Source organism: Polistes fuscatus, unplaced genomic scaffold, assembly GCF_010416935.1.
Source record: "Polistes fuscatus isolate 324 unplaced genomic scaffold, CU_Pfus_HIC Scaffold15, whole genome shotgun sequence".
Taxonomy (NCBI): domain Eukaryota; kingdom Metazoa; phylum Arthropoda; class Insecta; order Hymenoptera; family Vespidae; genus Polistes; species Polistes fuscatus.
The window spans coordinates 1646797-1671133 of NW_025113053.1; the positions used below are offsets into that span (position 1 = coordinate 1646797).

The 24337-nt window shown below is 32.7% G+C and overlaps 1 protein-coding gene across 1 annotated transcript in view; it reads left to right on the forward strand.

Annotated features, from left to right (window-relative positions):
• The first annotated feature begins 1063 nt into the window (after positions 1-1063).
• The window catches only part of LOC122514612 (alpha-protein kinase 1-like), a 59662-nt gene continuing 36388 nt past the window's right edge, over positions 1064-24337 (forward strand). The window contains exon 1 of the mRNA XM_043631543.1: positions 1064-2285. Within this exon, the coding sequence (XP_043487478.1) occupies positions 1070-2285 (1216 nt within the window). The 5' untranslated portion in view covers positions 1064-1069. The remainder of the gene's footprint in view (positions 2286-24337) is intronic.

Genomic DNA, 24337 nt, shown 5'->3' on the forward strand with positions numbered 1-24337 from the left:
TACATCCCACTGAAGTAGAAGTGTTGCGTGTAGCACCCAAAGTTACCGCTCCTTTCGTGTTCTCCCCACCTATGAGAATTGTTAAACCCGCTGAGGCGGCGTGTTGGGGAGAAAAGCCAGCCCCTATAACACCGAACTACACCGGCCCTGGATCCCCGGACCCCTTACCATTTCAAGTCACTGCTTTGGCCTGGCCTGAGAGGAGCCTCGGCCCCACGCTAGTACACACACCCGGCTCCGTTTCTGCTTTCTGCACTTTCAAACGAGAAATATACGACACAACATTATTTCTCATTTATCTTACATTCATTTGTTTTTATCGTAACGCGCGTATCGTCGTTCGTCGATATTCATTAGATTTCAAACAAGTGTAATTCATCGTTAATCGTTTATATACTTATTACATAGTGTATATCGTTGTATATCGTTGGGATTCTCAAGAAGACATTGTATACCTGGACACGTGTTTCTATTCATGGAGGAGCCGGCTGTTAACACCTTTCTCGTCGAAGTATCTTCGACGAAGAAATTGTACTACGTTAAAGATACGTTTTATAATATTCTACGATTATTGTTTTTCGTCTTTTCATGATCGTGAGGATAGTTCGGTGTGATATTGAGATTCAAAGACGAATTAACTGTGAACGTTTGAAGATAAGATAGATCTATGAGGTAAGACAAAAATTGATCTTTCTGTTTTTCATGATAACGATAAGAGAAGCGATGAGAAGTGATCAGTGAAAGTATTTTTAAATGGCAAAATATGAAGATAAACTAATAGTGTTTGGATGACACGAATAGTGCGCGCGATATGAGACTTAGAATTTGAACTAAAATCGCGCACCGTTCCTCGAAGGATCGGGAACGATCGCGAATTCATGAGTTGGGGATTTAACGTGAACGGGACTGTTAGGTGTGCTGTGTGTTTTCAACGAATTGTGTTGTATTGTGTCAATGAAATTTGAAAAGATAAAGCACGAGTATCGCTTGCGTTGAAAAGAAGAAGCTTCGAAAAGAGAAAAAGGAAAAACATTAAAGAGACATATTAAAGTAAGGATCGTGAAAAATCATGTGCACGACGGAGATGACGGAATCGTATACGATGTCCCCGTCAACGACCGTGTCTTCCAGCGGGACGACGGCCGCCTGTTTGGTTGGCTCGCCCGGCCACCGACGGACACCTTGCAGAGGTTCACCGTGTCGTGGGAGTGAAGTTCAGGACGACGAGGACGTAATTTCGGTCGGTTGTCCAAGCCCATTACCGTTGGTCGTAGTCGCATCTTCGACGGAAAGCGAGGATAGATTGATATCCTCCAGGGAGGATTACGTCGAACGATTGAGTCCTAGGAGAGTAGGATACAGTCGAACGGATTCGACTATGGACAGTGAAGACAATTATTCGTCGAGGAATAGCGATTATAGAACGTCTAACGGAAGGAGTTCGATAAGGACTCACGAGAGTAGTGGTGGTGATTCCGTAACGACATTGAGAGAGGATGAGGATTTAGAAGAGGACGAAGAGGAATTGGAGAGTAGAACTAGTAGCAACGGTACTTCGGCTACAGCCGGTGCTACGGACGATTACTTTAAACCACTAAAACGACTGCAAATGGTTCAAATGCAACACTCGGACGAGGAAGAGGATAGAGATCGGGACAGCAACGAACGCGGTGTTAAATCTTTCAGTATTCTCGATATTTTATCTCACAGACCTAAAGCGAAGATCGTTAGACCCTGGGACACGGTCGATTCTACGATCGGTCATCGTCAACATCTTCATCATCATCATCAACAGCAGCAACAACAACAACAACAACAACAACAGCAACAACAACAGCATCTTCAACATCATCTACATCATCATCATTTACACCATCACAATCATTCGACAAATTCCAGTAGCAGAGATTTGTCTCTGATGGGCATGTCATTGGCGTCTATGTCGAGTACAATAAGCGAACCACCTCTCAGTAGTTCGTCCTCATCCGGCAGAAGTTCCGTTTCCGATTCAGGTAGTCCCGATCCTCTCGCTCATCACCACCACCATCACCATCATCACCATCACCACGCGGCACGACACCACGCCGTTCATCCCGGACTACATGCTGCGGCTTTACAACAACAGCAACAACAACAGCAACAGCAATTCAAGAAAAAGAGTTCCCAGCAACACGGAAACTCGCAAACTGGGCAGAATGGAAAGAGAAGTACTGGCCAGGGTAGTCCTTTGGACGCTCTCTTCCAAATGACGAGCAAAACTTTCGACGCTGGTGAACATAGTCAAGGTAAGAGAATTTTATTTTTTTAGTTTTATATTTTCATTTAATTTTCTTTATGTGTTTCATCTAATATATTCCATTAGGTTATTTTTACTCTCGTATCTCACCCGCGCCAATTTTTTTGTATTCTACTGTTTCTTGGTTCGTTCGTTCATTCATTCATTCATTCATTCATTCATTGCGTCTTTCTTTCTTTTACATTCTTTTTTTGTTTTAACTTTTGGAAAGAGAATACTATTCTAATTGAGTTTAGTCCACGCTTCGGCAACGTTTCTGCTCACGGCAGTTTTTCTCGGAAGGATGTTAACTCGTAATTGCATCGGGAGCACTTAATTAACCGAGCTAAGGGAAACGACGTGCGTATATCTTTTGCTTTATGTAACTTATCTCCTTCTCTCTCTCTCTCTCTTTCTTGTTAGAGTAGGAGAAATAGTCGAACTCGCAGATAGATAGAGAGGTAGCTAAATATGTTATTATATTTATTATACGTTTCTTCTCGTACGATACTTAATCGTTCTCGTAAGAAAGAACGAGAGAGAGAGAGAGAGAGAGGGAGAGAGAGAAGATATTTTTTTATTTTATCGATACATTTTATTCTAATAGGCGTGGAAATAAATGTCACACGTACGTATCGTTTACATAGTTTCGATTATGAAAAAAAAACGCTTAGAGATCTTCTCGTCCATCATTACTTACCATAATTTATTCGTCACGTATTCGTGATGTAATATACGTGAACAATGTTAAACGTTACGTCAGTTTTATGCTCGTAAAAAATAAAAAAATAAAAAATATAAGACACAATAAGTAAGGAAGTATTATATTACATTACAAATATATTAAGACGCGATATGTTTAACTGTTCTAATCTTAGATTATATTTTTCTTTTATATATATATATAAATTTAAACAAATTTACGCTTCAATAATTTGTTCAACACTTTGTGATTATCGTTCGTTAGATTAATTAAAGGGCACGGTAAATGAAGAAAATAGAACTTCTTATGAATAAACGAGAGTTAACCGTGTACAAGTGTATTAGTAACTAAGTAAGTTAGTATAATACTTATGTTAGAAGAAATATCTCTTAGTGAGTTAGAAAGAACACGTTGTAAAGAGGAAGTCTGGCTTTCGTTCGTTCGTTCGTTCGTTCGTGTGTAGCAAGATCTCGAGCATCGATCTATGAATACGGGCCTTAATTTTGATTGATGTTCTCCTCGCCGTAGGTGTCAGTGCGCGTGCGTGCGTGCGGTCCCCTTTTTCTCAAACGTTTTCAACAAAACGTCTCGCAGGAAGATTTTGCATTTTATTGTTTAATCGGCGGTGCAACGATTATTGACGCTTTCTTCACTTACATTTCACATTGAACTTTTCTTTTTTTTTTTTTTTTTTCATTTCATTTCATTTGGATCAATTATTTGTGATACCATTTCTCATCAATCTCATATGTTTCTGACGGAATAAAAAATTAACATCGCACAACCATTCATTATAATAATAATAATAATAATAATAGTAATGATAATATAATAATGGTGATATTAGTTAGTTCGATTTTTCTGCAAATAGAAATAACAGATTACGGAAATTTGTTTTCTCTTTTCGTTTCAGGAAAAAATATATCATTTACAGATGAGATTTACTTTTAGTAATAATAATAATAATAATAATAACAGGAACTCTTTGTGGGACCGGAGTAAGAATATTCCCACAGTTATCCCTGCTTGTCGTAAAAGGTGACTAATAGGAAAAATTCGTGAAAATTTGTAGAAAAAGGAAAAAAAAGGTCCTTTTATAGAGCAGTTTTGTATTTTTTTTTCTTTTTTCTTTTGTTTTTTTTTCTCAATAAAGTAAAACTAAAAATAATAAGTCGAACTGGAATATGTCATACATATGTTTATGATTGTAAGATTTAATTTTTATTGCGATCGCGTTTAAATTTTTCTCTTCTATTCACTTCTTCGAGATTTGTTTTGTTTTTTGGTTGGTCTTTTTTTTTATGAGGATTTTCTTTTTCTTCTATTTTCTGATTATTATGGTGGGGATGGACGTTGAGTCGTAGTCAGTCCTCGTTCGAAAAAACACGGAATTGAAGATTCGTAATTGGATGATATTTCATTTCATAGTGATCGAGTGATCGAGTTGGTCAAATTAAAGGTTAGAAATTTTACGATCGCTTTCCGGCGTATCAGAAATAAAGGATTTTCCCGCCTTTTGGACCGTGACGATCCTACTAGCGACCTAATTACGCTTTAATCGATCTCGATGAGAGGTATCTCCTCTCTTCTTCATTTACCGAGCTCAGCTAACATCTGTCGACGACCGTTTACACGAACCTAGTGAAAAGGAAAAAAGAAAGAAAGAAAGAAAAAAAAAATAAAAAAACAGAAAGAGGAGGAAACCATAGAAATTTGACGAATTATTAGAATCGAGTCCGAGAATTTTTTTTTTTTTTTTTTTTTTGAAAAGAATAAGATAAAAAAATAATAAAAAAAAAGATATCAGAGTAGAAAGAATATTTGATATCATTCAATTGTCTCCGTTCGTATCGAAATTTTAATTACGATTGTTCTCTCTTTATGAATATTCAAATACGATTAGGAATGTGTCATTTTTTTTTTGTTCTTTTTAAATTATTGAATTTATGCGCTTCGATAAGAAAAAATAAAAGAAAGGAGGAACGGGTTTAAAAGTAATAAAGTACTAGTCAAAACTGTCTGCGAGATAGTTTCGCACGAGCTTAACACGCATATCACGAGTTCAGATTGCGAGATCGTGTCGTAGGAATCGAAACAAGGTGAAAACGTGTATTTAATCTTGTCGTTGAGTGTTACGGTCGTTTGAAAAATAAAAGAAAAAAAAATACGAGAAGAAAATAAAAGGAAAAACGAAAGAAAAAAAAGGAAGGAAGAAAGAAAGAAAGAAAGAAAGAAAGAAATAAGAGTATCGATCGGTAGTTTGAATCGAAGCGATTATGTTCGAAAGTCGATGCTTACCGACGAATTTAGGTTTATGAGTTACACGCTCTCTTATGCTACTGTTGTATATCACTCCCGTAAAAATCGTTGACAACTCGAATAACTATATTCGTATTCGTTTATTTTTATATTCATGTATACGTGACACACACACACACACACACACATATGTATAAAAGTATTTATTCGTAAATGCATACAAATGTTTATCTTTATATAACTTGTTTCTGAAACAAGTAGGTGAGATATTAAAAATTTCGTTCTTTTTACTTATTTTTGTTAGATGGAATAATCGATAAGATGCTTGTCGATCTCTTTTAACGCAATCTTACAGAAACATGTATTAGTTTATTCATATTTCTATAATTATTACGCTTAATAAAAATCAAATAAAAAATATATATATAAAATATAGAAAATTATTTTTTAAAAGAAGAAATGTGTTGAATAATATTATTAAACATAATTATCAGATCGCAGATATGAATAATGATAAAAAATATTCAGTCGAAGATCATTTTCATTGGTTATATTCGAATACATATTTCCTTTTTTTTTTTTTTTGTAAAAGATTTCTAACGTATTACAGAAGCACGTTTCAAAGCTGAGTAGTAATATTAGCTGAGCAATTTAATAAATGTGTTTGTAGTGTAGGATATCTGACCGGTTTCAATAAAGTAACGTAGATATTTTTCTTCTTCTTATTCGTATTGATTCTATTTATTAGTTTTATTACGGTGACACATTTTCTCTTTGGGATTTTCGTTCCCAGAATTTGGACAATTTTATCCCAATGAACCATTGTTACAATTTACACGTGTATATGTGTGTATACAATATTGCAGATACAATTAGGTTCTCACATATATGCACACATACATGCACATATAAACCAAACATCATGGAAGTATTAATCTCATAGTTGGCAAGCTAGGAGGATTGTCATGACGATCGATTGCACACCAGGGACAAATACACGATTACGTTTACATGCTAGTATTAATGGTCGAACAGTATATATCGATATCGCTTAGTATAAATCTATCGATGTTTAATGATAGTTTCTATACTCCATTAGCTACAATATTGATCTCAATATCAATTTAAAGTGACACTTCCTACGAGCTAGTTATACGTACCAATATTAATTTCAAGAATTTGTTGGTGTTCAATTTAATTTTCAACATATCATACAACCGTGCAACGGTTTAAGACAGAATTTTGAATATTTCGGCAAACGTTTGTGAAAGATTTTTTTTTTGAAGAAGCGAACTTTGTCTGAGCTTCCTACGAGCTAGTTATACGTATCAATATTAATTTCGAGAATTTGTTGGTGTTCAATTTAATTTTCAACATATCATACAACCGTGCAACGGTTTAAGACAGAATTTTGAATATTTCGGCAAACGTTTGTGGAAGATTTTTCTTTTGAAGAAGCGAACTTTGTCTGATCTTTGAGAAAAGCGGTGAAATCTAAGGATTGTGTTCTGCTGAGATTAATAAAATCGTCTTCTTCTGTAAATATCTGGTTACTTCTTACATTTCTGTTCGTTTATTGTACCGAAAAAAGGTTTTCTTTTTTTTTTTTTTTAAAGTTTCTATAATGAATTTACCCGAAGTAATAAAAAAATAAAATTAAGAGGTTAGGCTTGGTAAAGGTAATCCTTATGATCTTTTTTTCCTTGTGAGTTTAAGTTAGGTTTGTATCCTTGACACTTGCCGACACCAGTCTTTTGTGAGGTCTCATAAAATTCAATCTTTCCTAAGAGTAAAAATCATAATTTGACAAACTAAAATTGGTCATCATTTATCGACAAGATTCATTGCAGTTTTCTTAAAAAAGAAAAAAAGAAAAAAAGAAGTTTCTTTAACAATAAAATGTTCACTAGAATTTAATGTGTTTTTTGTGAATGAGCCAAAATCCTAGCAACTTGTTGAGGAGCAAAAAACGGACGGAAAAAGAAGAGATTTGTGCTTATGTGTGTGTGTGTGTATGTGTGTATGTGTGCTGCCTGTGTATTATTTGTTCGGGTAGGGGCGAGGAAAGAGAGAAAATGAAAATACAGGTTGATTTCGAGGCCCCGAAAAGTTCAAAGGATTCTGCCGATTTTAGGACCATATTCTTGTAGGTATTTTATCGATATTTACACAAAGTTTCTCCAAATTATTTAACAATGACTATCTTCTTTTTATATCTCCTATTTTTTCTTTTTTTTTCTTTTTTTTCATTTGAAAGAAAAAAAATGAATGGACAGTAAGGAGATTGAAGGAAAATTTATGATGATTTATGAAAAACTTAAAACAAAAAAAAGAAAAGAATTCTTTTCACGAAACACGTTAGAAATGATTGTCAGTAAATCTAAAAATAAAAAAGTTAATAAAAAAGTTCTAATGAAGTGCAGTAACATTAATGTTTCATAATTAAATATAAATCATGTGTGTGTGTGTGTTTAAATTAATTGCGACAATATTAAGTGTGTCGTATAATAATATTCTGTTTATCGTTTAGCACAAATATAAGAAAAGAATTTGAATGAATTATTTAATAAATAATTTAAATTCGTATTATAAATATTTTGTGTGTTAACAAATATGTATTTAAGACGAATATTTATGCAACTACACTTTCAATCTATTTAATTTAGGTCTTTTGTTTGTATACCTTTAAATACAATCATCGTATTACAGTAAGCTTGTAATTTGAAACGTAAAATTAATTTACGTCTTCGGTGAAAGTCGTGAAACAGTCGTGATCTATTCGGATCTTTTCATCAGTATCGAATTACGTAATACGTTTTCCTAAGAAAGATAGAGAAAGATAGAGATAGAAAATCGAACGATTAGTAGTTAAGAAATTTCTTTGTAGCATTTCGTTGCATCTTTCAAAAAAGATAGCAGGAATAGAATTATAAATATTTTCCACCCAATCGTAATGGTCCTTCTTCGCGTTTCAAAGATATGTCATCTCTCACACACATACTCATGCTTTCATCGATATATTATTTTATTAAAGAAAAGAAAAAGAAAAGAATAGCAGAGAGAGAGAGTGTTTGACATGGAAGAAAAACGTAAAATTAGTTCGTTTCCACGATGCCATAAATTTTGTGCATTTTTTGTGTATTTTTATTCGATTCTTTTTTATTTATGACGAGAAGTGGCGAAATCTTTCTTTCAAAAACTTTGTCCTCCTCTCCTTCTTCTTTTTCTTCTTCTTTGACGAAAATACTATTTTCAAGAGTAACCCTAAAAAAGGCCGAGTATTATGTCTCGGACAAAATGAAAAAAGGGAGTGAAAAAAGAGAAACGTGTAATATAACATAAGGGTGGAGACACAGAAATAAAAAAAGAATGATAGGAAGAGAGAGAGAGAGAGAGAGAGAGGAAGAGAATGAATCGCATCGGCACACGAACACACATCGAAGCGTAATCAGTAGTTCGCGCGCGCGCGCGCGCGCACGCGTGCGTGCCGGTCCAGTACGCGTATAATTTTAGGCCTACCTATACAAGAGAGTAATTTATTACGTGGATCCGGCGCGAAAGAGCATATGTTTCATTTGCATATAGCGTGATACAGAAGAAAACGCTGCGCTGACGCTAACTTTTTCAAAAATACAATATAAGTAATACGCGAAAAAATGTTGACAAAGGATAATTTTCGTACCCTTTTAAGTTACCAAATGAACGTTCTACCACCACCACCACCACCACCATCAGTTTTCTTTGATCCTCGCGTTTTTTGTGAATTTGGAGGAGAAGAAGAAGGGAAATTGTGTTGGTCGGGGGAAAGGGGGAGGGTTGGAGAAGGTAGGAGAAACAAAATGGCGAATAAACGAATGTTATCGAAAGAGGGGGAAATAAGATTATGTATTTTGTTAGAATTTTTTTCTAAGAGGATATTAATAATGAGAAATTTTTTATAGTATTTATTAGATTGTCATTTATATGGCGTAATATATATATATAGTTATTTATATGATTAAAATATATAAAAAATAAAATATTACTATTTATCCTATATGAAATTTGAACTATTATAAAAATTTTCTAATTACAATTTATGCTTGAAAAATATTAACACACATTAACCATTGAGATGAAACGAAATATATACTAAATAAATTTAATTAAAATACAAAAATATATAATACAAAGAGAAGATTTATTAATAGAAAATAATAAATAGAAACATATATGAACGATAAGATTACTTTAATCATTGTTGTTAATCATTGATGTGAAAAAGATATTCGTTTGTATAATAATTTGATAATAATTAATGTTAACGATATAAAGAATGGAAAGAAGGAGATAAAGATAGAGAGAGAGGAGATAATAAAAATAAAAATAAAGAAAAAAAGAATAAATAACAAAGAGAAGAAAGAATAGAAAGAAAATAGAAAGAGAAAGATGAGAGGATATATTCTCACGTTATGCAACAGCTCTAATTGATGCTCGTACCTGCTTCAATGTTCTTAAAGGATCATCAACGTCGACGCTTTGAACCCGCAGGTAAAGCTGCTCGACCGCACGTGAGAGGCCGGGAAAGTGTATAAAAATGATTGAATTCAATAGTATCGTCCGGAATAAACAGTACTAAGAGAACCACGACGGTGGCTGTAGAACTCATACAACACACACACAAACGTATGTTTTACACTCTCGTTCTTTCTTTTTCTGTTCTGTCTTTATTTCTTTCTTTCTTTCTATCTTTCTCATTCTGTATGTGTGTGTGTGTGTGTGTCGGAAAGAACGTTGTACTTGAAATAAGGCCTTCGCGATGTTTTATGAGCGAACGTACATTGTTATTAGCGGGCTTACCTGTCACGGTCGATACAACTTAATAGCCCTGATATTTATGCACGAAATATCGCCATGCCTGTGTGTCTTTAATTGTACCTTATTCTTATGGTAAGAAAAATGAAAAGAATGAGAAGAATTAAATATTAAGGAAAAAAGAAACTTTTCGATTTAGCCAAATTTATTATTATTGGGTATATTCATTTCCTTGTTTATAGAATTTTTTTTTCGTATATTAATCTATGGTAAATATTTGATATTATTGCATAATTAATATTAATAATTTTTTGTTCTTATTGTAAGAGAAATAGAAGTAATAAGATAATGAAGTTTTTGAAGTATTCCAGATTTAGGATTTTTCTTTTTCAATTTCGTGTTTTATACAATTGTTTTTTTCTTTTCTTACGTATCTATGGGTTATAGTGTGAGAATTATTGAGTATTATTACATAACTGTAAATAGTACTTTATTTTTATAATAAGAGAAAGGAAAAGTAACTTTTTAGATATGTTAATTTATAATTCTTGTAAATCAATGTTATAATTCATCAAATTTTTGTTTAAATATTCGTGCATTAATTTATGTGAATTATTGAGTATTATTACGTGGGTATAAACGTATGTATCTGTCAATATATTTAAATCTAAACGTCGATAAGATATTTTCGTGAGGGATAAGTATAGTTTAGACGATTCTATGATGAAAATATAGAAACCTATATATATAAAAAATTTGCACCATTACTACGCTAAAGAACAAAAACGTATGTAACGGTGAAACTCGAAGACATTAAGAACATTAACCAAATCATTTCGCATTTGCGTATAAAAGTAATAAATCACTATCACGATGAATTCTTATACGATGAATCTCCGGTGGTGGTAACACATAAAACGACTTCTCGAATGCATAAGCTTCGCGCGTATGTGAACCGCCCAGAGTGAAACACCTGCCTTCTCTTCGAGACACACACGAGACTTCCTACCTAACTCATTTACCAGTGAAACTCGGTGATTTTTCAGTAATCCTGATCTTACCAATACATTCGCATAAATTCATTCCCACACTTATAGCACACAACCAACAGAAAGTTTGGTTACACGTATATACTCGCCGTTTATAAAAATAATTTTAAATTATTGCAAATTATGTTTCCCAAATACTTTATATTTCCTTTTTCTTTTTTTTTTAAATAGAAATTTGTTGAAATATACTCTAGAAAAATTTGGTTAAGCATTTCTTAATCGTGGCAAAAAGTTTTACTCGTCAAATTAATCACATCTTTTTCCATATATTTATTTAACACGTTTAATTAATTTTAGCAATTTTCTAGTTTCCAAATTGTTACAATAATCATTTTAGAAAGTTCCATGGTGTAATGCAAATTACACGTACTTAAATTTCCGGACGACAGTGTATCAATTAGATCGTAATTTTATTTCATTAGATTCATCCTATTCAATTAACGTTTATCAAATTTAACATTAAACAACCAAATAATATCGAATAACAAATATTACAAAACAATAAAACAAAGAACCGAGATTAAAATGAAGGGAACGATTTAATGCGCCGATAGGAAATCTCGAATCTTCCCTCGGAATAGAAATATTTTTTGCGAGGCCCTTTTCGACTATTCCATATTTGATTTCAACGGGACGAAAATACGCGTTAATACGAGCCGTTCACACGGCGCGTGTGATCACACGAATCATGTCCCTTTCTATCTATCCCATCTATCTATCTCTTTCTTTATTTTAACCTTTTTCCTCCCCTTCGCCCCCTTTTCTCTCTCTCTCTTTCTTTCCCTAACCCCTTTCCTTAGGTTGCGGTCTCTCAGAGTCTGAATTACAAATGATATCGAATCGAATCGCTCGTAATATTATTCGATACGTGTTCCATTACCCAGCCGAGGCCTCGGGATTCAAATTAGATTACCGGTAAGTTAGGCATTCTCCTTCCTACACACGCTTATCTTTTTCTTTATGTATGTAAGTATAAATCTCTCTCTCTCTCTCTTACTCTCTTTATTTCGTTCTATCTTTCTCTGTTCTTTTCTTACGTAGTAAAAGAAAGACAGACGGACAGACAGACAGGCAGACAGACGAACGAACGGACGGACGGACGGACAGACGGACACACAGGTATATCCACGAAAGGGGGCCTCAGGCCCTTCCACCAACACGGTAGCCTCACGTATTCGCAATTTACTTCTGATTATTACGCTCTCTATACTTACGCGGTATTCTTATCTCTTTCCTCTTCTTTTTTTCCTCCCCCTTGCCAACCCTCAACCCTCTCTCTCTCTCTCTACGTGTTTCTTTTTTCCCCTCTCGTTCTTCGTTCATCAGACTTAACCTTACTATATAGAAAGAGAGAGAGAGAGAGAGAGGGAAAAATCAAGTCAGAGATCGATTTACGTTGGAGTCCCGATCGTTTGAGAGTCTCGTCGATTTACCCTCCCTTTTTTTCCTTCTGCTTTCCCCCCTCTCCTTACTTTCTATATGATCCTAAAGGCTATATCTTTCTCTCTTTCTCTTTATGTAGGCTATACCTATACTATTCGAGTGAAGACGTTAAAGGTCTCTTTCAACGTCCTTTTCAAATCGGGGATTCGTTTTCTCTTACGTGAATCATCTATTCCATGAATTTTTATTTATTTTCTTTTTTTCTTTTTTTTATTAAATATATTTTCTACAGGAAGAAATTATTTTTGAAGGAGGAGGGGGGTGGTTTTACGTTCGATTCATTTACATTCGTTTTACGATCGTATTTCGTTTAATCGAAATTTTTGGAAAATTTCTTTCTTTCGTAAAGAAATTGTTTGTTTGACAATACTTCTGTACTTTGTGTTTTATTTTTTTTTTTTTATTCCAATGTAATATTAAATTTTGATTAATTTGTAGATATCTTTCGTATCGCATAATCGTGATCTGTTCGAGATGGAATTATTGGATGTGATATTGTTCTTTTTTCAAAGAAATTATCTTTGAATATTTTTTTGGTTACGTTTGAAAATATGTTTATTTATCGTTCGTTTGAATTAAGATGAAATATTTTCGGGAATGTATTATTTTATTTCTTTCACGCAAATTTATTTACGTTGAAAATCGTTTGTTGCTCGTTCAAGCAAGATGTAATATTTTTATTATTCTTTGGTTCTTTCGTAATCATTTTCCTCGGATGATTAAACATGAAGTTTGATTTATGGGAATTTTGTAAATATCAAAATTTTACTTTTAGAGTTCTTTTTCTTTTTTTTTCATTTGTATGGAAAATGTACAATTAGTCATAAGTCAAAGTTAATTGTTTTCTCGTTAGGTTCAGGTTCGCTTATAAATATTTTATCGCGATGAGAATAAAGAAAAACAAGGAGAAAGGAAATACTTTCGAGTTGTTCGACAAAATTATCTAACCATCTTGTCTTTAATTAAAAATACCAAAGGTTTTCTTTCATCTATCTAGAGTTTACCGACTAATGGCTATTACCTCGTCGACATCGCAAACATTCTTCGTATAGTTCGTTAAATAACGAGTCTTTTATGATAGAACAACGATTAGCTACCGTGAAAAATTGTCTGCGTGTATGTGCGCGTGTATTTTATTAGGGAATTGTATTTTATTTACAGCAAAGGTTGCATTAAATAATTCGCACGAATATTTTAAATACAAATTTTTATTCAACGAACCGATGGGGAATGTTTAACGGTGAAACGTATTACGCCATTGTTTAACGTCAAACAGGAATTTTATTGCAAACAATTTTTATTGTATTTTATTTTCAAACAAAATTTATCTCAACTTTGATACAATAAAATTTACAATTCAATAAGTATTATAATATTTGAAAAAGTACGAAAATTTATATTGGCATTTTCTAAATAGTCGCAATAATTGTAATATTAAATAAATTTAATGGACAGAATAAAATATTATAAATAATTCTGTTAATTCTGTTTCATTATAAATAAGAATTTAATCTTAACTCTGTAATAAAATGTAGATTCTTAATTGATATAATAATAATCGAAAGAATACCAATCAAATATCTCAAATTGATTTCTCAACAAAATAATATATTTTATTATATCTCAATTTATATTCAAAATAATTAATCTTAACTTAATAACAACAATAATAATAAAATAATCAATTCGAATATAATATACTTTAGAGGAAAATATCAAAATGGCGTAATACAAAAAATTAGGAAAGATAATTTTGGTTATATGAATGAGTTTTAATAGTAAAAACAACTATACAAATTTGTTTGAAATGATGTAAAGATGTTAGATAAACGTAGGTAAAATATCGTTAAAACCGATAATGCGATGCGCATGGTTTAACTTGCAAACGAGACGTACGACGATTGCCGTTTATACGAAGAGTGAACTGTTTTTATCGATCGTGGTTTCATCGTTTGCTTGGTTGCTTCGTTTTCAATCCATCCATCCATCCATCCATCCATCCGTCCGTCCGTCGATCGTTCGTTACATCTTCGTCGTTTTTCAAAGAGATTATCGAATCGTTGTAAAAATTTTTACATCATTTTATATAAAAAAAAAAGAGAGAGAGCAGACGATGAGGAAGAGAGAAAAATACAAAATAACCGCGAATAGGTTGTTTATTTCGTCGCGTTTATGCGGTTGCAGGCAAGTAAGGCCGAGCAAAGCGTAAACATTTTTCGAGAGAATGAAAAATAATGATAAATAGATAGTAAAAATACTTCCAACATTTTCTCTTTGCTTCTTTTTTTTTTTTTTTTTTTTTTTATTCTAATCTTACAAATACTTACGAATATCTTACAGTGTATCAATTATATTTCTAATTTTATTACGCAATCAAGGACTCTTTTAAGTACTTAAGACATTAACCTTTTATCTAACGTTTCTTTTTTATTTTCTAAAAATAACGAGACGACGAACTCATCACAAAAATTCTCTCTCTCTCTCTCTCTCGTTAATTAAAGTTGCTGGTAATATAAATCATCGATTAGATGTGAGCTCGTAAAGATCCTTTAATCCCTTTTGTGTCCCTTTTTTCAGTATCTACTTCCACTTCTCATTTTAATAATTAAATTTAAATTATTCAAAACAAACGAGAGAAAAAGAAAAATAGGGAGGTCAGAGGAGAAGAAGGGGGAGGGGGTAGGGAAACATCGATAATCGTAAAATTAAAGTAAAAAATAGAATAAGAGCTTTTGAATGGAAAGAAAGAATTAAATTCAAGGATATTTTCTTTTTTTATTTAAAAAAGAGAGAGAGAGAGAGACAGATAGAAAGATAAAATCGATATAAGCGTACTAATTAAGAAACTCATAAGTCTGTATTGGCTATCGGTTTTTAATAGGCGTTAACATACACACTTAATACGTTCCTTTTACGATCGCATTTTTTTTTCTTTTTGCTTAATTTTATTTAAAAAATTATTTTCCTCTTATTTTCTTTTTTATATCTTATTTTATTTTATTGAGTATCCTTAAACTCGTGGTTGACGTCATATTTTAAAATAGAAGGAAATCAACTAACCGTTACGGCAATTAAATTTAATACTCAAAGGTAAGGCACGATCGTAGAGAGTCAGTTACCGAGATATAGTTAAAAACGAATAGGAATTATCAGATTTAACCGTTTGTAATAAGTAAGATAGGATGTTTTTTAGGCAGACGTTGTTTTCAAAGTTTGCACAGTGATACTGCTTCCTATATTTTTAATATAATATGTGTAACGTGTATATATACGCGTCTCATTACAAAAAATAACATAAAAATATGTATTTAAATTTCGAAATAAATTTGAGAACAATATTTTTGATGATTATTTATAAACGATGCAAAACGATCGAAGGAAAAACTTAAAATTTTTTAATAATGAAGGTAGAAATTCGGGAGGGGGAGGGGTGGAGGGGATGGGAGAAAAGAAACGAAGAATGAACCTCCTCACAAAAAATCTTCCTCGTTTGTGGTCTTCCTTCTGAGAACGACGACCACGACACGTTTAAATCTGTCAAAAATTTTTCCTTCAATTTCTTCGCATCCGCCCTCATTTACTCGCATATTTATCGTCAAAGAAACGAAAAGTGGTCTCACCGTATCATCTACACCACTACCAAAAGTTTCTTCGAACCGAGACTAATTCCTCAACGCAGATATCTTCTCTGCGGTAGCTTTTTTCAAAGTTGGGGAACGAGAGGAGTGAAGTGGGGGTGTGTTGGTGGGGGGACGCACATTAGTTACGTTAAGGAACAGTGACACGAGTCGTGGAAACCACTTGAGTTTCCGGCTTCTGTGAAGAGTAAAATGAAAAAAGATAGAAAGAAAAAGTGAATGAGAAAAAGAGACAGAGAGAGAGGTTGAACAGGGGTACGTGTGTGTGCGTGCGTGTGTGTGTGTGTCTATGTCTCTTAGGAGTTGTTGTGACAGTTTACCGAACAAACAAAACACCAACCGCCCCTTTTCCTAGCCCTGTAGATGTCGAGACTTTTTACCAAAGAAGCAGAACCCCCCGTTGCGTTAAGTGACCATTCGCCTTCCAAACGAGCGCATTGCTTTCTTCAGATTTACGTCAGCTCGATCTATTTGCCTTCTGTTCGGTATTAGTATTAATACTGAAGCTTTTTTCTTTTTTTTTCCTATTTTTTAAAGCTGCAAAGTTTCAAATTTAACGATTAATTTTTTGTTCGGGAAGGGGGATGGGAATTTAGACATTTTATTTATTTCAATATAAATATAGAAATTATTTTTTTTGGACTGGACGGGGGGTGGGAAAGGAAAAGATAAGGTAGAAGAGATTTTTATTTTGTAAAAAATGTTACAATTGACAAATTTTCTAATAATTGATCTGAATCCCTGTTGATCTGAATCCCTGTAAAAATGTAAATTGTAAAGAAAAATTAATTCATCTGTCGAACAATATTTTATTACTAAGTACACGTACAATAAATGTAAATAAATAAATTGAATAGGGGAAAAAGTAGAAGAAAAGAAAGTAGACGATGATAATAACGAATATCGATTCCTTTCTTAAATGAATTGAAATCACTAAATTCCAATAAACGATACCACGAGATAATATAAATCTCGATATAAATCGACTACTCTTCGTCTCAATTATCAACCGTCACTTTCTCTTTCTCTTTATCTTTATCTGTTTTCATCGAGTATACGAGCTTTCTCACGCTCCGATATATCCGATCGAAATCAATAAATCCGAGGGAATAATCTCGTCGCCCACCGCGATTGGATTTCTCCTTGTCGTAAGTCGGTAGGGAATTAGGCGAGAAAAAGATGGAGAACGAGCAGAAGAAGAAGAGGAATAGAAAGAGGAAAAGGATAAGAAGAGGAGGAAGGGGAGGAGTTAAGAAATCCCGAAGAGAATCGAAAAAAGTAGCGACGGCAGAAGGAGGAATAATTCTCAATTAGCTGGTCGGAGATATCAGGGGTTGGGTGGGGGGGGGGGAGGATCTAAGTCGTATTTATGTTGGTGCTCGACCACCCCACCTTTCCCTTCCCTTCCCTTCCCTTCCCTTCTCTTCTTTTCTTTTCTTTTATTTTCTTTTTCCTTTCCCGTTCACCCCAACTTGCCCAGTCCTTCTCAAGATCGACGAGAAGTCTTCAAGTAAAAGAAGAATAATAACAAGAAGAAAAAAAAAAGAGAGAAAACAACTTATCTCAACGACGACACCCAACGCACCATCCGATTTATATTGGACCATGGCTCAGGCAAGATTTATACATGCGATCCGTCTCAGTTTGTCTCTGGATTCTTCGTAACAGTGTCGTCCAATCATTGTCGTACTTTCAGACGACACCACCAGCCCCCATTCTTATTTTCACCCATCGTCGTCACATGTTGGATAGTTGTGGTGTCTGGTAAAAGGTTCTGTTTTCTTAGTTAGAAAACTTGGAATGGAGGGGGACAAGAAATAGGAATGAGATTGAATATATTTTTATTTGATCAAAAATATGACTGAATGGGAAATATGGTGTTACTAAATTTTGAAGATAGTCTTTCTTGTTAGGTACGGGTTATTTTATTCGGATACCATAAAGAAAAAATTGTTTGATAATAAGATTTATAAAAGATTATTAAATAATTTGGAAATAATAACATATGCATATACTGGTCGTGTCTCTGGTGCGTTATTTTTATACTTAAGGAGATACTTCGAGGTCTACAATTTCTTGTGGCATCTTTTCGATTCTTCGAGAGAGTCTTAAAGGACCCAATGGTTGGACTTTTACGAGTGTAGGAGGAGGGTTGCGAGAGTGATAGTCGGTAGCAAAAGAGCACATACGACGCAACCAACCAACCACCCAACTAAATTGATTTTCGCGTGTCACGTATTTTTCGGTACTGCCGAGCTACCAAGAGAAAGAAGAAGAAGGAATGAAAGGAAGATATAGGTTTTGTAAAAAAAGAAAAAAAGGGTTAAAAAAGAATCCAAAAAGATGATAGACGTGGTAGCACGTTGCGGCCACGTTCAAAAGCAGTCGGACAGGCACAAACCTTTGAAGAGAATAGTGGAACACAGGAGTGGGGAAAGAAAAAAAAATTCACAAGAAGGAGAAGAAGAAGAAGAAGAAGAAGAAAGGGACAAGGTTGATACGAAAAGAAAGCGAAGAGAAAAGGAGATGGGAAATAGAGCCATAAAGTGTTTTACGGCTCGCGGCTAAACGCGTGTGCATCGAGCAACCATCGAGCAGCCATCGGACCGGCATTGGAACTCCAACAACTTTCGACCCAATCTTTGGATTCCTTCGTGCAAACCCCCCATTGTCTTTCTAGAATTCGATACTTCCGTTCGTGTCTCGTTTGTTCTTTACTAATAAATCCATCATTGAAACTTTTCTAGTCGTCTACAATTTTTCTTTTCCTTTTTTTTTCTTTTTTTCTCTTATAAATTTATTTTTAATTTTACTCTTATAATCGATATTTGTTAAATTTGTTATCTAAATACTGTGCCGATTTTTTCTTTTCTTTTTTGTCATCGATAGACATAATTTGTATGGGGGAAAACATTTATTTTATGGTGTGTATATTGTAATAGTACATATTTCTTTGTATATAATATAAATGAAGAAATTAATTTTTTACAAAATTTTGCAAACTTCGTTTAGTAACATAATTATAATGACACATAATAATTTATAATTATTAATATGCTCGTCAAAAATGGAGATAATAATTTTTCTTATATAAATTTATACAGAGTTAGAGATAATTTAATGCAAAAATATCATATTGATTGACAAAATATTATTATCATCATCATTATCATCATTAATATTATTCGCGTTGAATAAAAAGAATTATTTTTCTGCTTAAGCGCGATTTTAATTGTTCACGCTCGAGATTTTGTTTCTTTTTTTTCTTTTTTTTCTTTTTTTTTTATACTTTCACTCTCGTCTGACTCCAAGCAGCCGTTGACAAATTACACTTTCTACATTTTTCATATGTAAATCGATTCCGGAAGGGATAGGCATCTAAGTTCTCCTTGCCTTCCATTCTGTTCCTCCCTTCCTCCCTCCCACCCTCTCTCTCTCTCTTTTTCTTACTCATACACATAGATACAATACATTCTTAGCTTGCAGAAAGATTTACTGACATGCTAATTATTCTCTTCATGAGAGGAAGGCGCTAAGTGAAATAAAAGCTACCGAGGACTAGCACGAACCTCCTTTCGTTTCTTTTCGTTCCTCTCCCTCCCTCTCTCTCTCTCTTTCTTTCTTATTCTTTTTCTATCTCGTTCCGATTGAAGGGAAATAGGGCTCTGATAGTTTTCTCTTTGGCTTATCTGAACTCAAGCATTTCTAAAAAGCCAACTTCCTCAACGATTTTCTACGTGTACGCATGAGCGCACAAACGTAACTTTCAACAATCTTCCGTTTCTTACAACTTCCGGAAATCTTTACCCTTTCTATTCTTTTCTTTTCTTTTCTTTTTTTTTCTATTTTTTTTTATAGCCAAGTTGTTTAAGTTATCACGAGTGTTAATTGTAATCGTGTGTTGTAACATTGTTTTGTTTGGATGCTACGCGTCGTTATACATGCATACTGCGTTAAAATATTTGTTAAACCATTCGTTGAGATATACTCGATGAAAATAATCTTTTAATCTTCGCGTGACTTCGTGGGAAAAGTGTTCCGAGAGAAATTTATCGAAGTGATTGATATTTTTTCTCTCTCTCTTTCTCTGTACTTTTTTTTCCTTTTTATTTTGTTTTGCTAATCAAAATTCAGAGAGAACGTTGAATAGATTTAATATTATATTCGTTCATGTGGATTTATATCTTTTTGTTTTGTTTTGTTTTCTGTTTTTTTTCTTTTTTCACATATTCGATCTTGTAACAAAATTTATGATACGTTCGGAAATATTTTTAGGACAATTTTAGTAATCAAATATTCATTTTCAATTAATATACAAATTTATGTTTTCATATAGTTTATCAAAATGTTTATAAAATATTATATTCACGTTGTTAGATCAAACATTTTCCAAACTATTTTCTTTTCGGTCAAGCTCCCTTTTATTTAACAGAAATATATATACATTTTGTTTTTACATCGAAGCTCCAAACTTTTCAACCTATCCTCGTATATTTGTTTCTCTAATAGAATATTTTTGAAAAAAAAATCGATTAGTTTCGTATATAAATCAAGTCTTAATATATTAATAAACAATGGAAAAATAAAGAAAATTCTATTTAGGAAATAATCATCAACAAAACGTGATTGCGTGATCATAATCGTTAGGAGTTTAAAATCGATACTTGCCAAGCGAGAAAATATATAAAAGTTTAGGGACGAAATAGGCTTGTCGATCGTTTGAAAAAAAAAAAGTAGCAAATAAGTACTTACATACTTACATACTTACTTAGGTATTGCGTGAATCGGTAGAATGGTTGGAATAGTATAAATTGTAAAAGCGATTTCCTTGAAAAGTTTATAAATGTTCCTGGTACATTCACATTATCTCTTTTGAGTGACGTCCACTGGGTTAAAGTTAAATAATCCGTGTGCACGACGTTCCTGTAAACGAAACAGCTGTTCCAAAAACTTCCATACCTTTTTCTATCATTTTATCCTCTTTTATTTTTTTATCCTTCTATTTTTTTCTAGCTTTCTCTCTTTCTCTTTCTCTCTTTGGCCATTTAATACGAACACGGTGTCAGTTTCGTTACTTATTCATTATCTCACAATCTTAACTTTTCTATGCAAACTTCTCTCTCACTCTCTCTTGCTTTTTCCATCTTTCTTTCTCTTTTTCTGTGTACATAGCTCGTGACATTATTCATATACTATACTGACGTTCAAACACGTACACACACACTCCTATATAGAAATACATTTATGATAGAAAAACGACAAATTTTTTGTAGTAACTTTATGCGGGTTAGAGACTGTATTATAAATAGAAATATAACATCTGTATAAATGTGTATAAATGTGTATAAATAGAAATATAAAACGTTATAGATGAAATATATAACCAACTTATGAAGTTGACGATATAGAAAGAGAGAGAAATAGAGAGAGAGAAAGTAGAAAAAGAAGAAGAAGAAGAGCAAGAAGTAGAAGTAGAAGTAGAAGTAGAAGAAAATATAGTTCGTGCCATAGATAGGAATAATTCACAATTAAAAGGCCTTCATATTACAACCGAGGTTCGTGATTTCCTTGGAAAGATACGAGTCACTTAAGCGTCTATTTAAAAAGCTGTCATCGTGTCACGAACGGAGTACCTGGTAATCTGTTTAGAAAAAATCTTTATCATCTTCGAATTACATATATTGATCGATCGAAGAACTAAATACTTCTGCCGAGCAAAAACATTATTGGATTTTTTTCTTTCACGAATAAAAAACAAATTTAATGTCAAACTTATCGTTAGAGAATAGAGCAAAAAGTTTTTACGACGTAAAAGTAATAATTTTAATAATTAATTTATCTATGTGAAAGAAAATAAATTTATTGTTACAATTTGTCTATAGAAATTATTAATCAATCGTGTTCTAGTACTGGGGGGGAGGGATGGGTTGACTGAATAAGTTAATAATTAATAAATAAATAAATAATTAATATAAATAATATATATATATATATATGATAATAAATAGAATTAGTAAATAATTAATAAATTAATGTTAAAATTTTGGATGTAAAAAATATCCTCCATTTATCATAGTAAATATAATATTTAAAAAAACTACTCACAATAGATTAAAATTCAAATAAAAATTCCGACATATCACTTATTCTTATCCAACTCAAATATAAGTACAAAAATAAATATAATAACGCGAAATAATGGAACAAAAATTGAAATGATTAAAATATTAAGACCGCGCCGCGCGTAGGTGTTAGCAAGCAAGAAAGAAAAAAGATAAAAAGATAAAAAGAATGAAGAAATAGAGAAACCGCGTGGGTTGAAAGGGTGAAGGGGGGAAGGAGAGAGGTATTTGATCGATCGTAGAGTCATTAGCGCATTAGACATGATACTGATGCTCGATACGCTTGGAGGACCTTGGAACGGCCATGTTTGCGCTAGATCTATGTCTAGAACAGAGGCCCTACGCATTTCGCATCCTTCAATTAGATACTCGGTCAGGAACCAAGCAGTATTAATTCAACATGCACGCACGCTTCCAAGCGTACCTACCTTTTAATCTCTCGATCTTTTTATCACCTTTCGTTACACCTTTTTCCCATACCTCTCTTTCATCTACCTATCTACCTACCTCCTACGTTTGAAATTTTTTTTCTTCCTTTCCTTTTGAAATAATTTCTCTTTTTCTTTCATTCCATCTTTGTTTCTTCCTTTGCAAAATTGCACGAATATTCTTGAAACTTTTGAAAACCCCTTATGTTTTATTTATCATTTACTTCATTACGTCAAATATATATTCTAATTAGTTTTATATGTCATCTAATTATTTATACGAAAAAATTATACCGCTGGTTAGTGGCTTTGCTATATCATTATTTCAAATGTGAATAATTTGAAGAACTTCTAATTATCTAATTATTGAATAATTAATTAGATTGTTTTGGAGATAAATCTAATATTATTACGTTTCATAAATATCATTATTCTTTCCTTCTCAACATCGATTAATAACGTCGAGTTAAAAAAACAATTGTAAATTATTTCAATGAGGAAAATAATCAAATGAATTTAATTATCGGTTAGATGTGTCAATGAGAGATTATTTCATCTCGTTATTCGTTATCGAATACTAATTTTGATAGAAAATATTTGCATAATTAATAATTTAGGTTAGATTATACGAGGTTTAAAAGCTTCGTTTGGTTTGACGTTTAAGCAACGCGAGTTATGCATTTCTAACATTCTTAAGTTCTCATAGTTATGACGCCCGTGTTTCTAGCGACGGTAAATGTGCATGCATGTGTTTATGCATATGTGTATGCATGTGTGTGTGTACTATGTAACTCTTTGCAGTTTATATGCATTGCTATTAACCAGCCGGTATCTCACTAAATATTCTTCGTTGTTGTAAAAGCCTCGTCCTCTAGAACGCTGACTAAAGCCATCCATGCTCGAAATAAATAAAAAAGCAAGCATAGATGTACCACCTATGTCACACATGGTTCATGCTATATACTATTCTTTTTTCTGCAACGATACACACGAGTAAGCTAGCTAGTCAAGCTTAATTCTTTTTCTTTTTTATCCATCGTCGTTTAATCTTTTAACTTCCTCCTTATATTCCTTTTCTTTTTTTTTATCTTTAGTTTTCTCAATCGACTATACACAATAGAACATCGATCACTATTACTGACTCTTTCTATTTCTTTCATTCTTTTTTAAGGTTTTATACTTGTACGACTGGTGAATAAATTATCAGAAAATAGAAGTATCAATAGTTCATCAATTTATTATCCTAATGATTCATTAGATTAATATTAGATTTATTGTACTTGTTAGTTTCAATGATAAATATTTTATTCGAAGAATTTACGTGGGATTTTTAATTTGTAATATTGTTCTTTATGAATGACAAAAATACTATACTTTAATATAAACTGGTGTGTGTACTTATGTACGCACGTAAGAAGTTATACTTTTTTGCCGTACCAAAACGAACATAACCTCAACAACCTCAAAAATAACTTCAAAAAAAAACTTCAAAGAAAAAAAATAACTTAAAAAAAATAATAATTATTATTATATATATAAGAAAGAATAAAAAAAAGAAAAAGAAAATATGAAAATATAGATATCAGTCCACACTAAATATTAGGGAGACATATCGAATTATTTTAT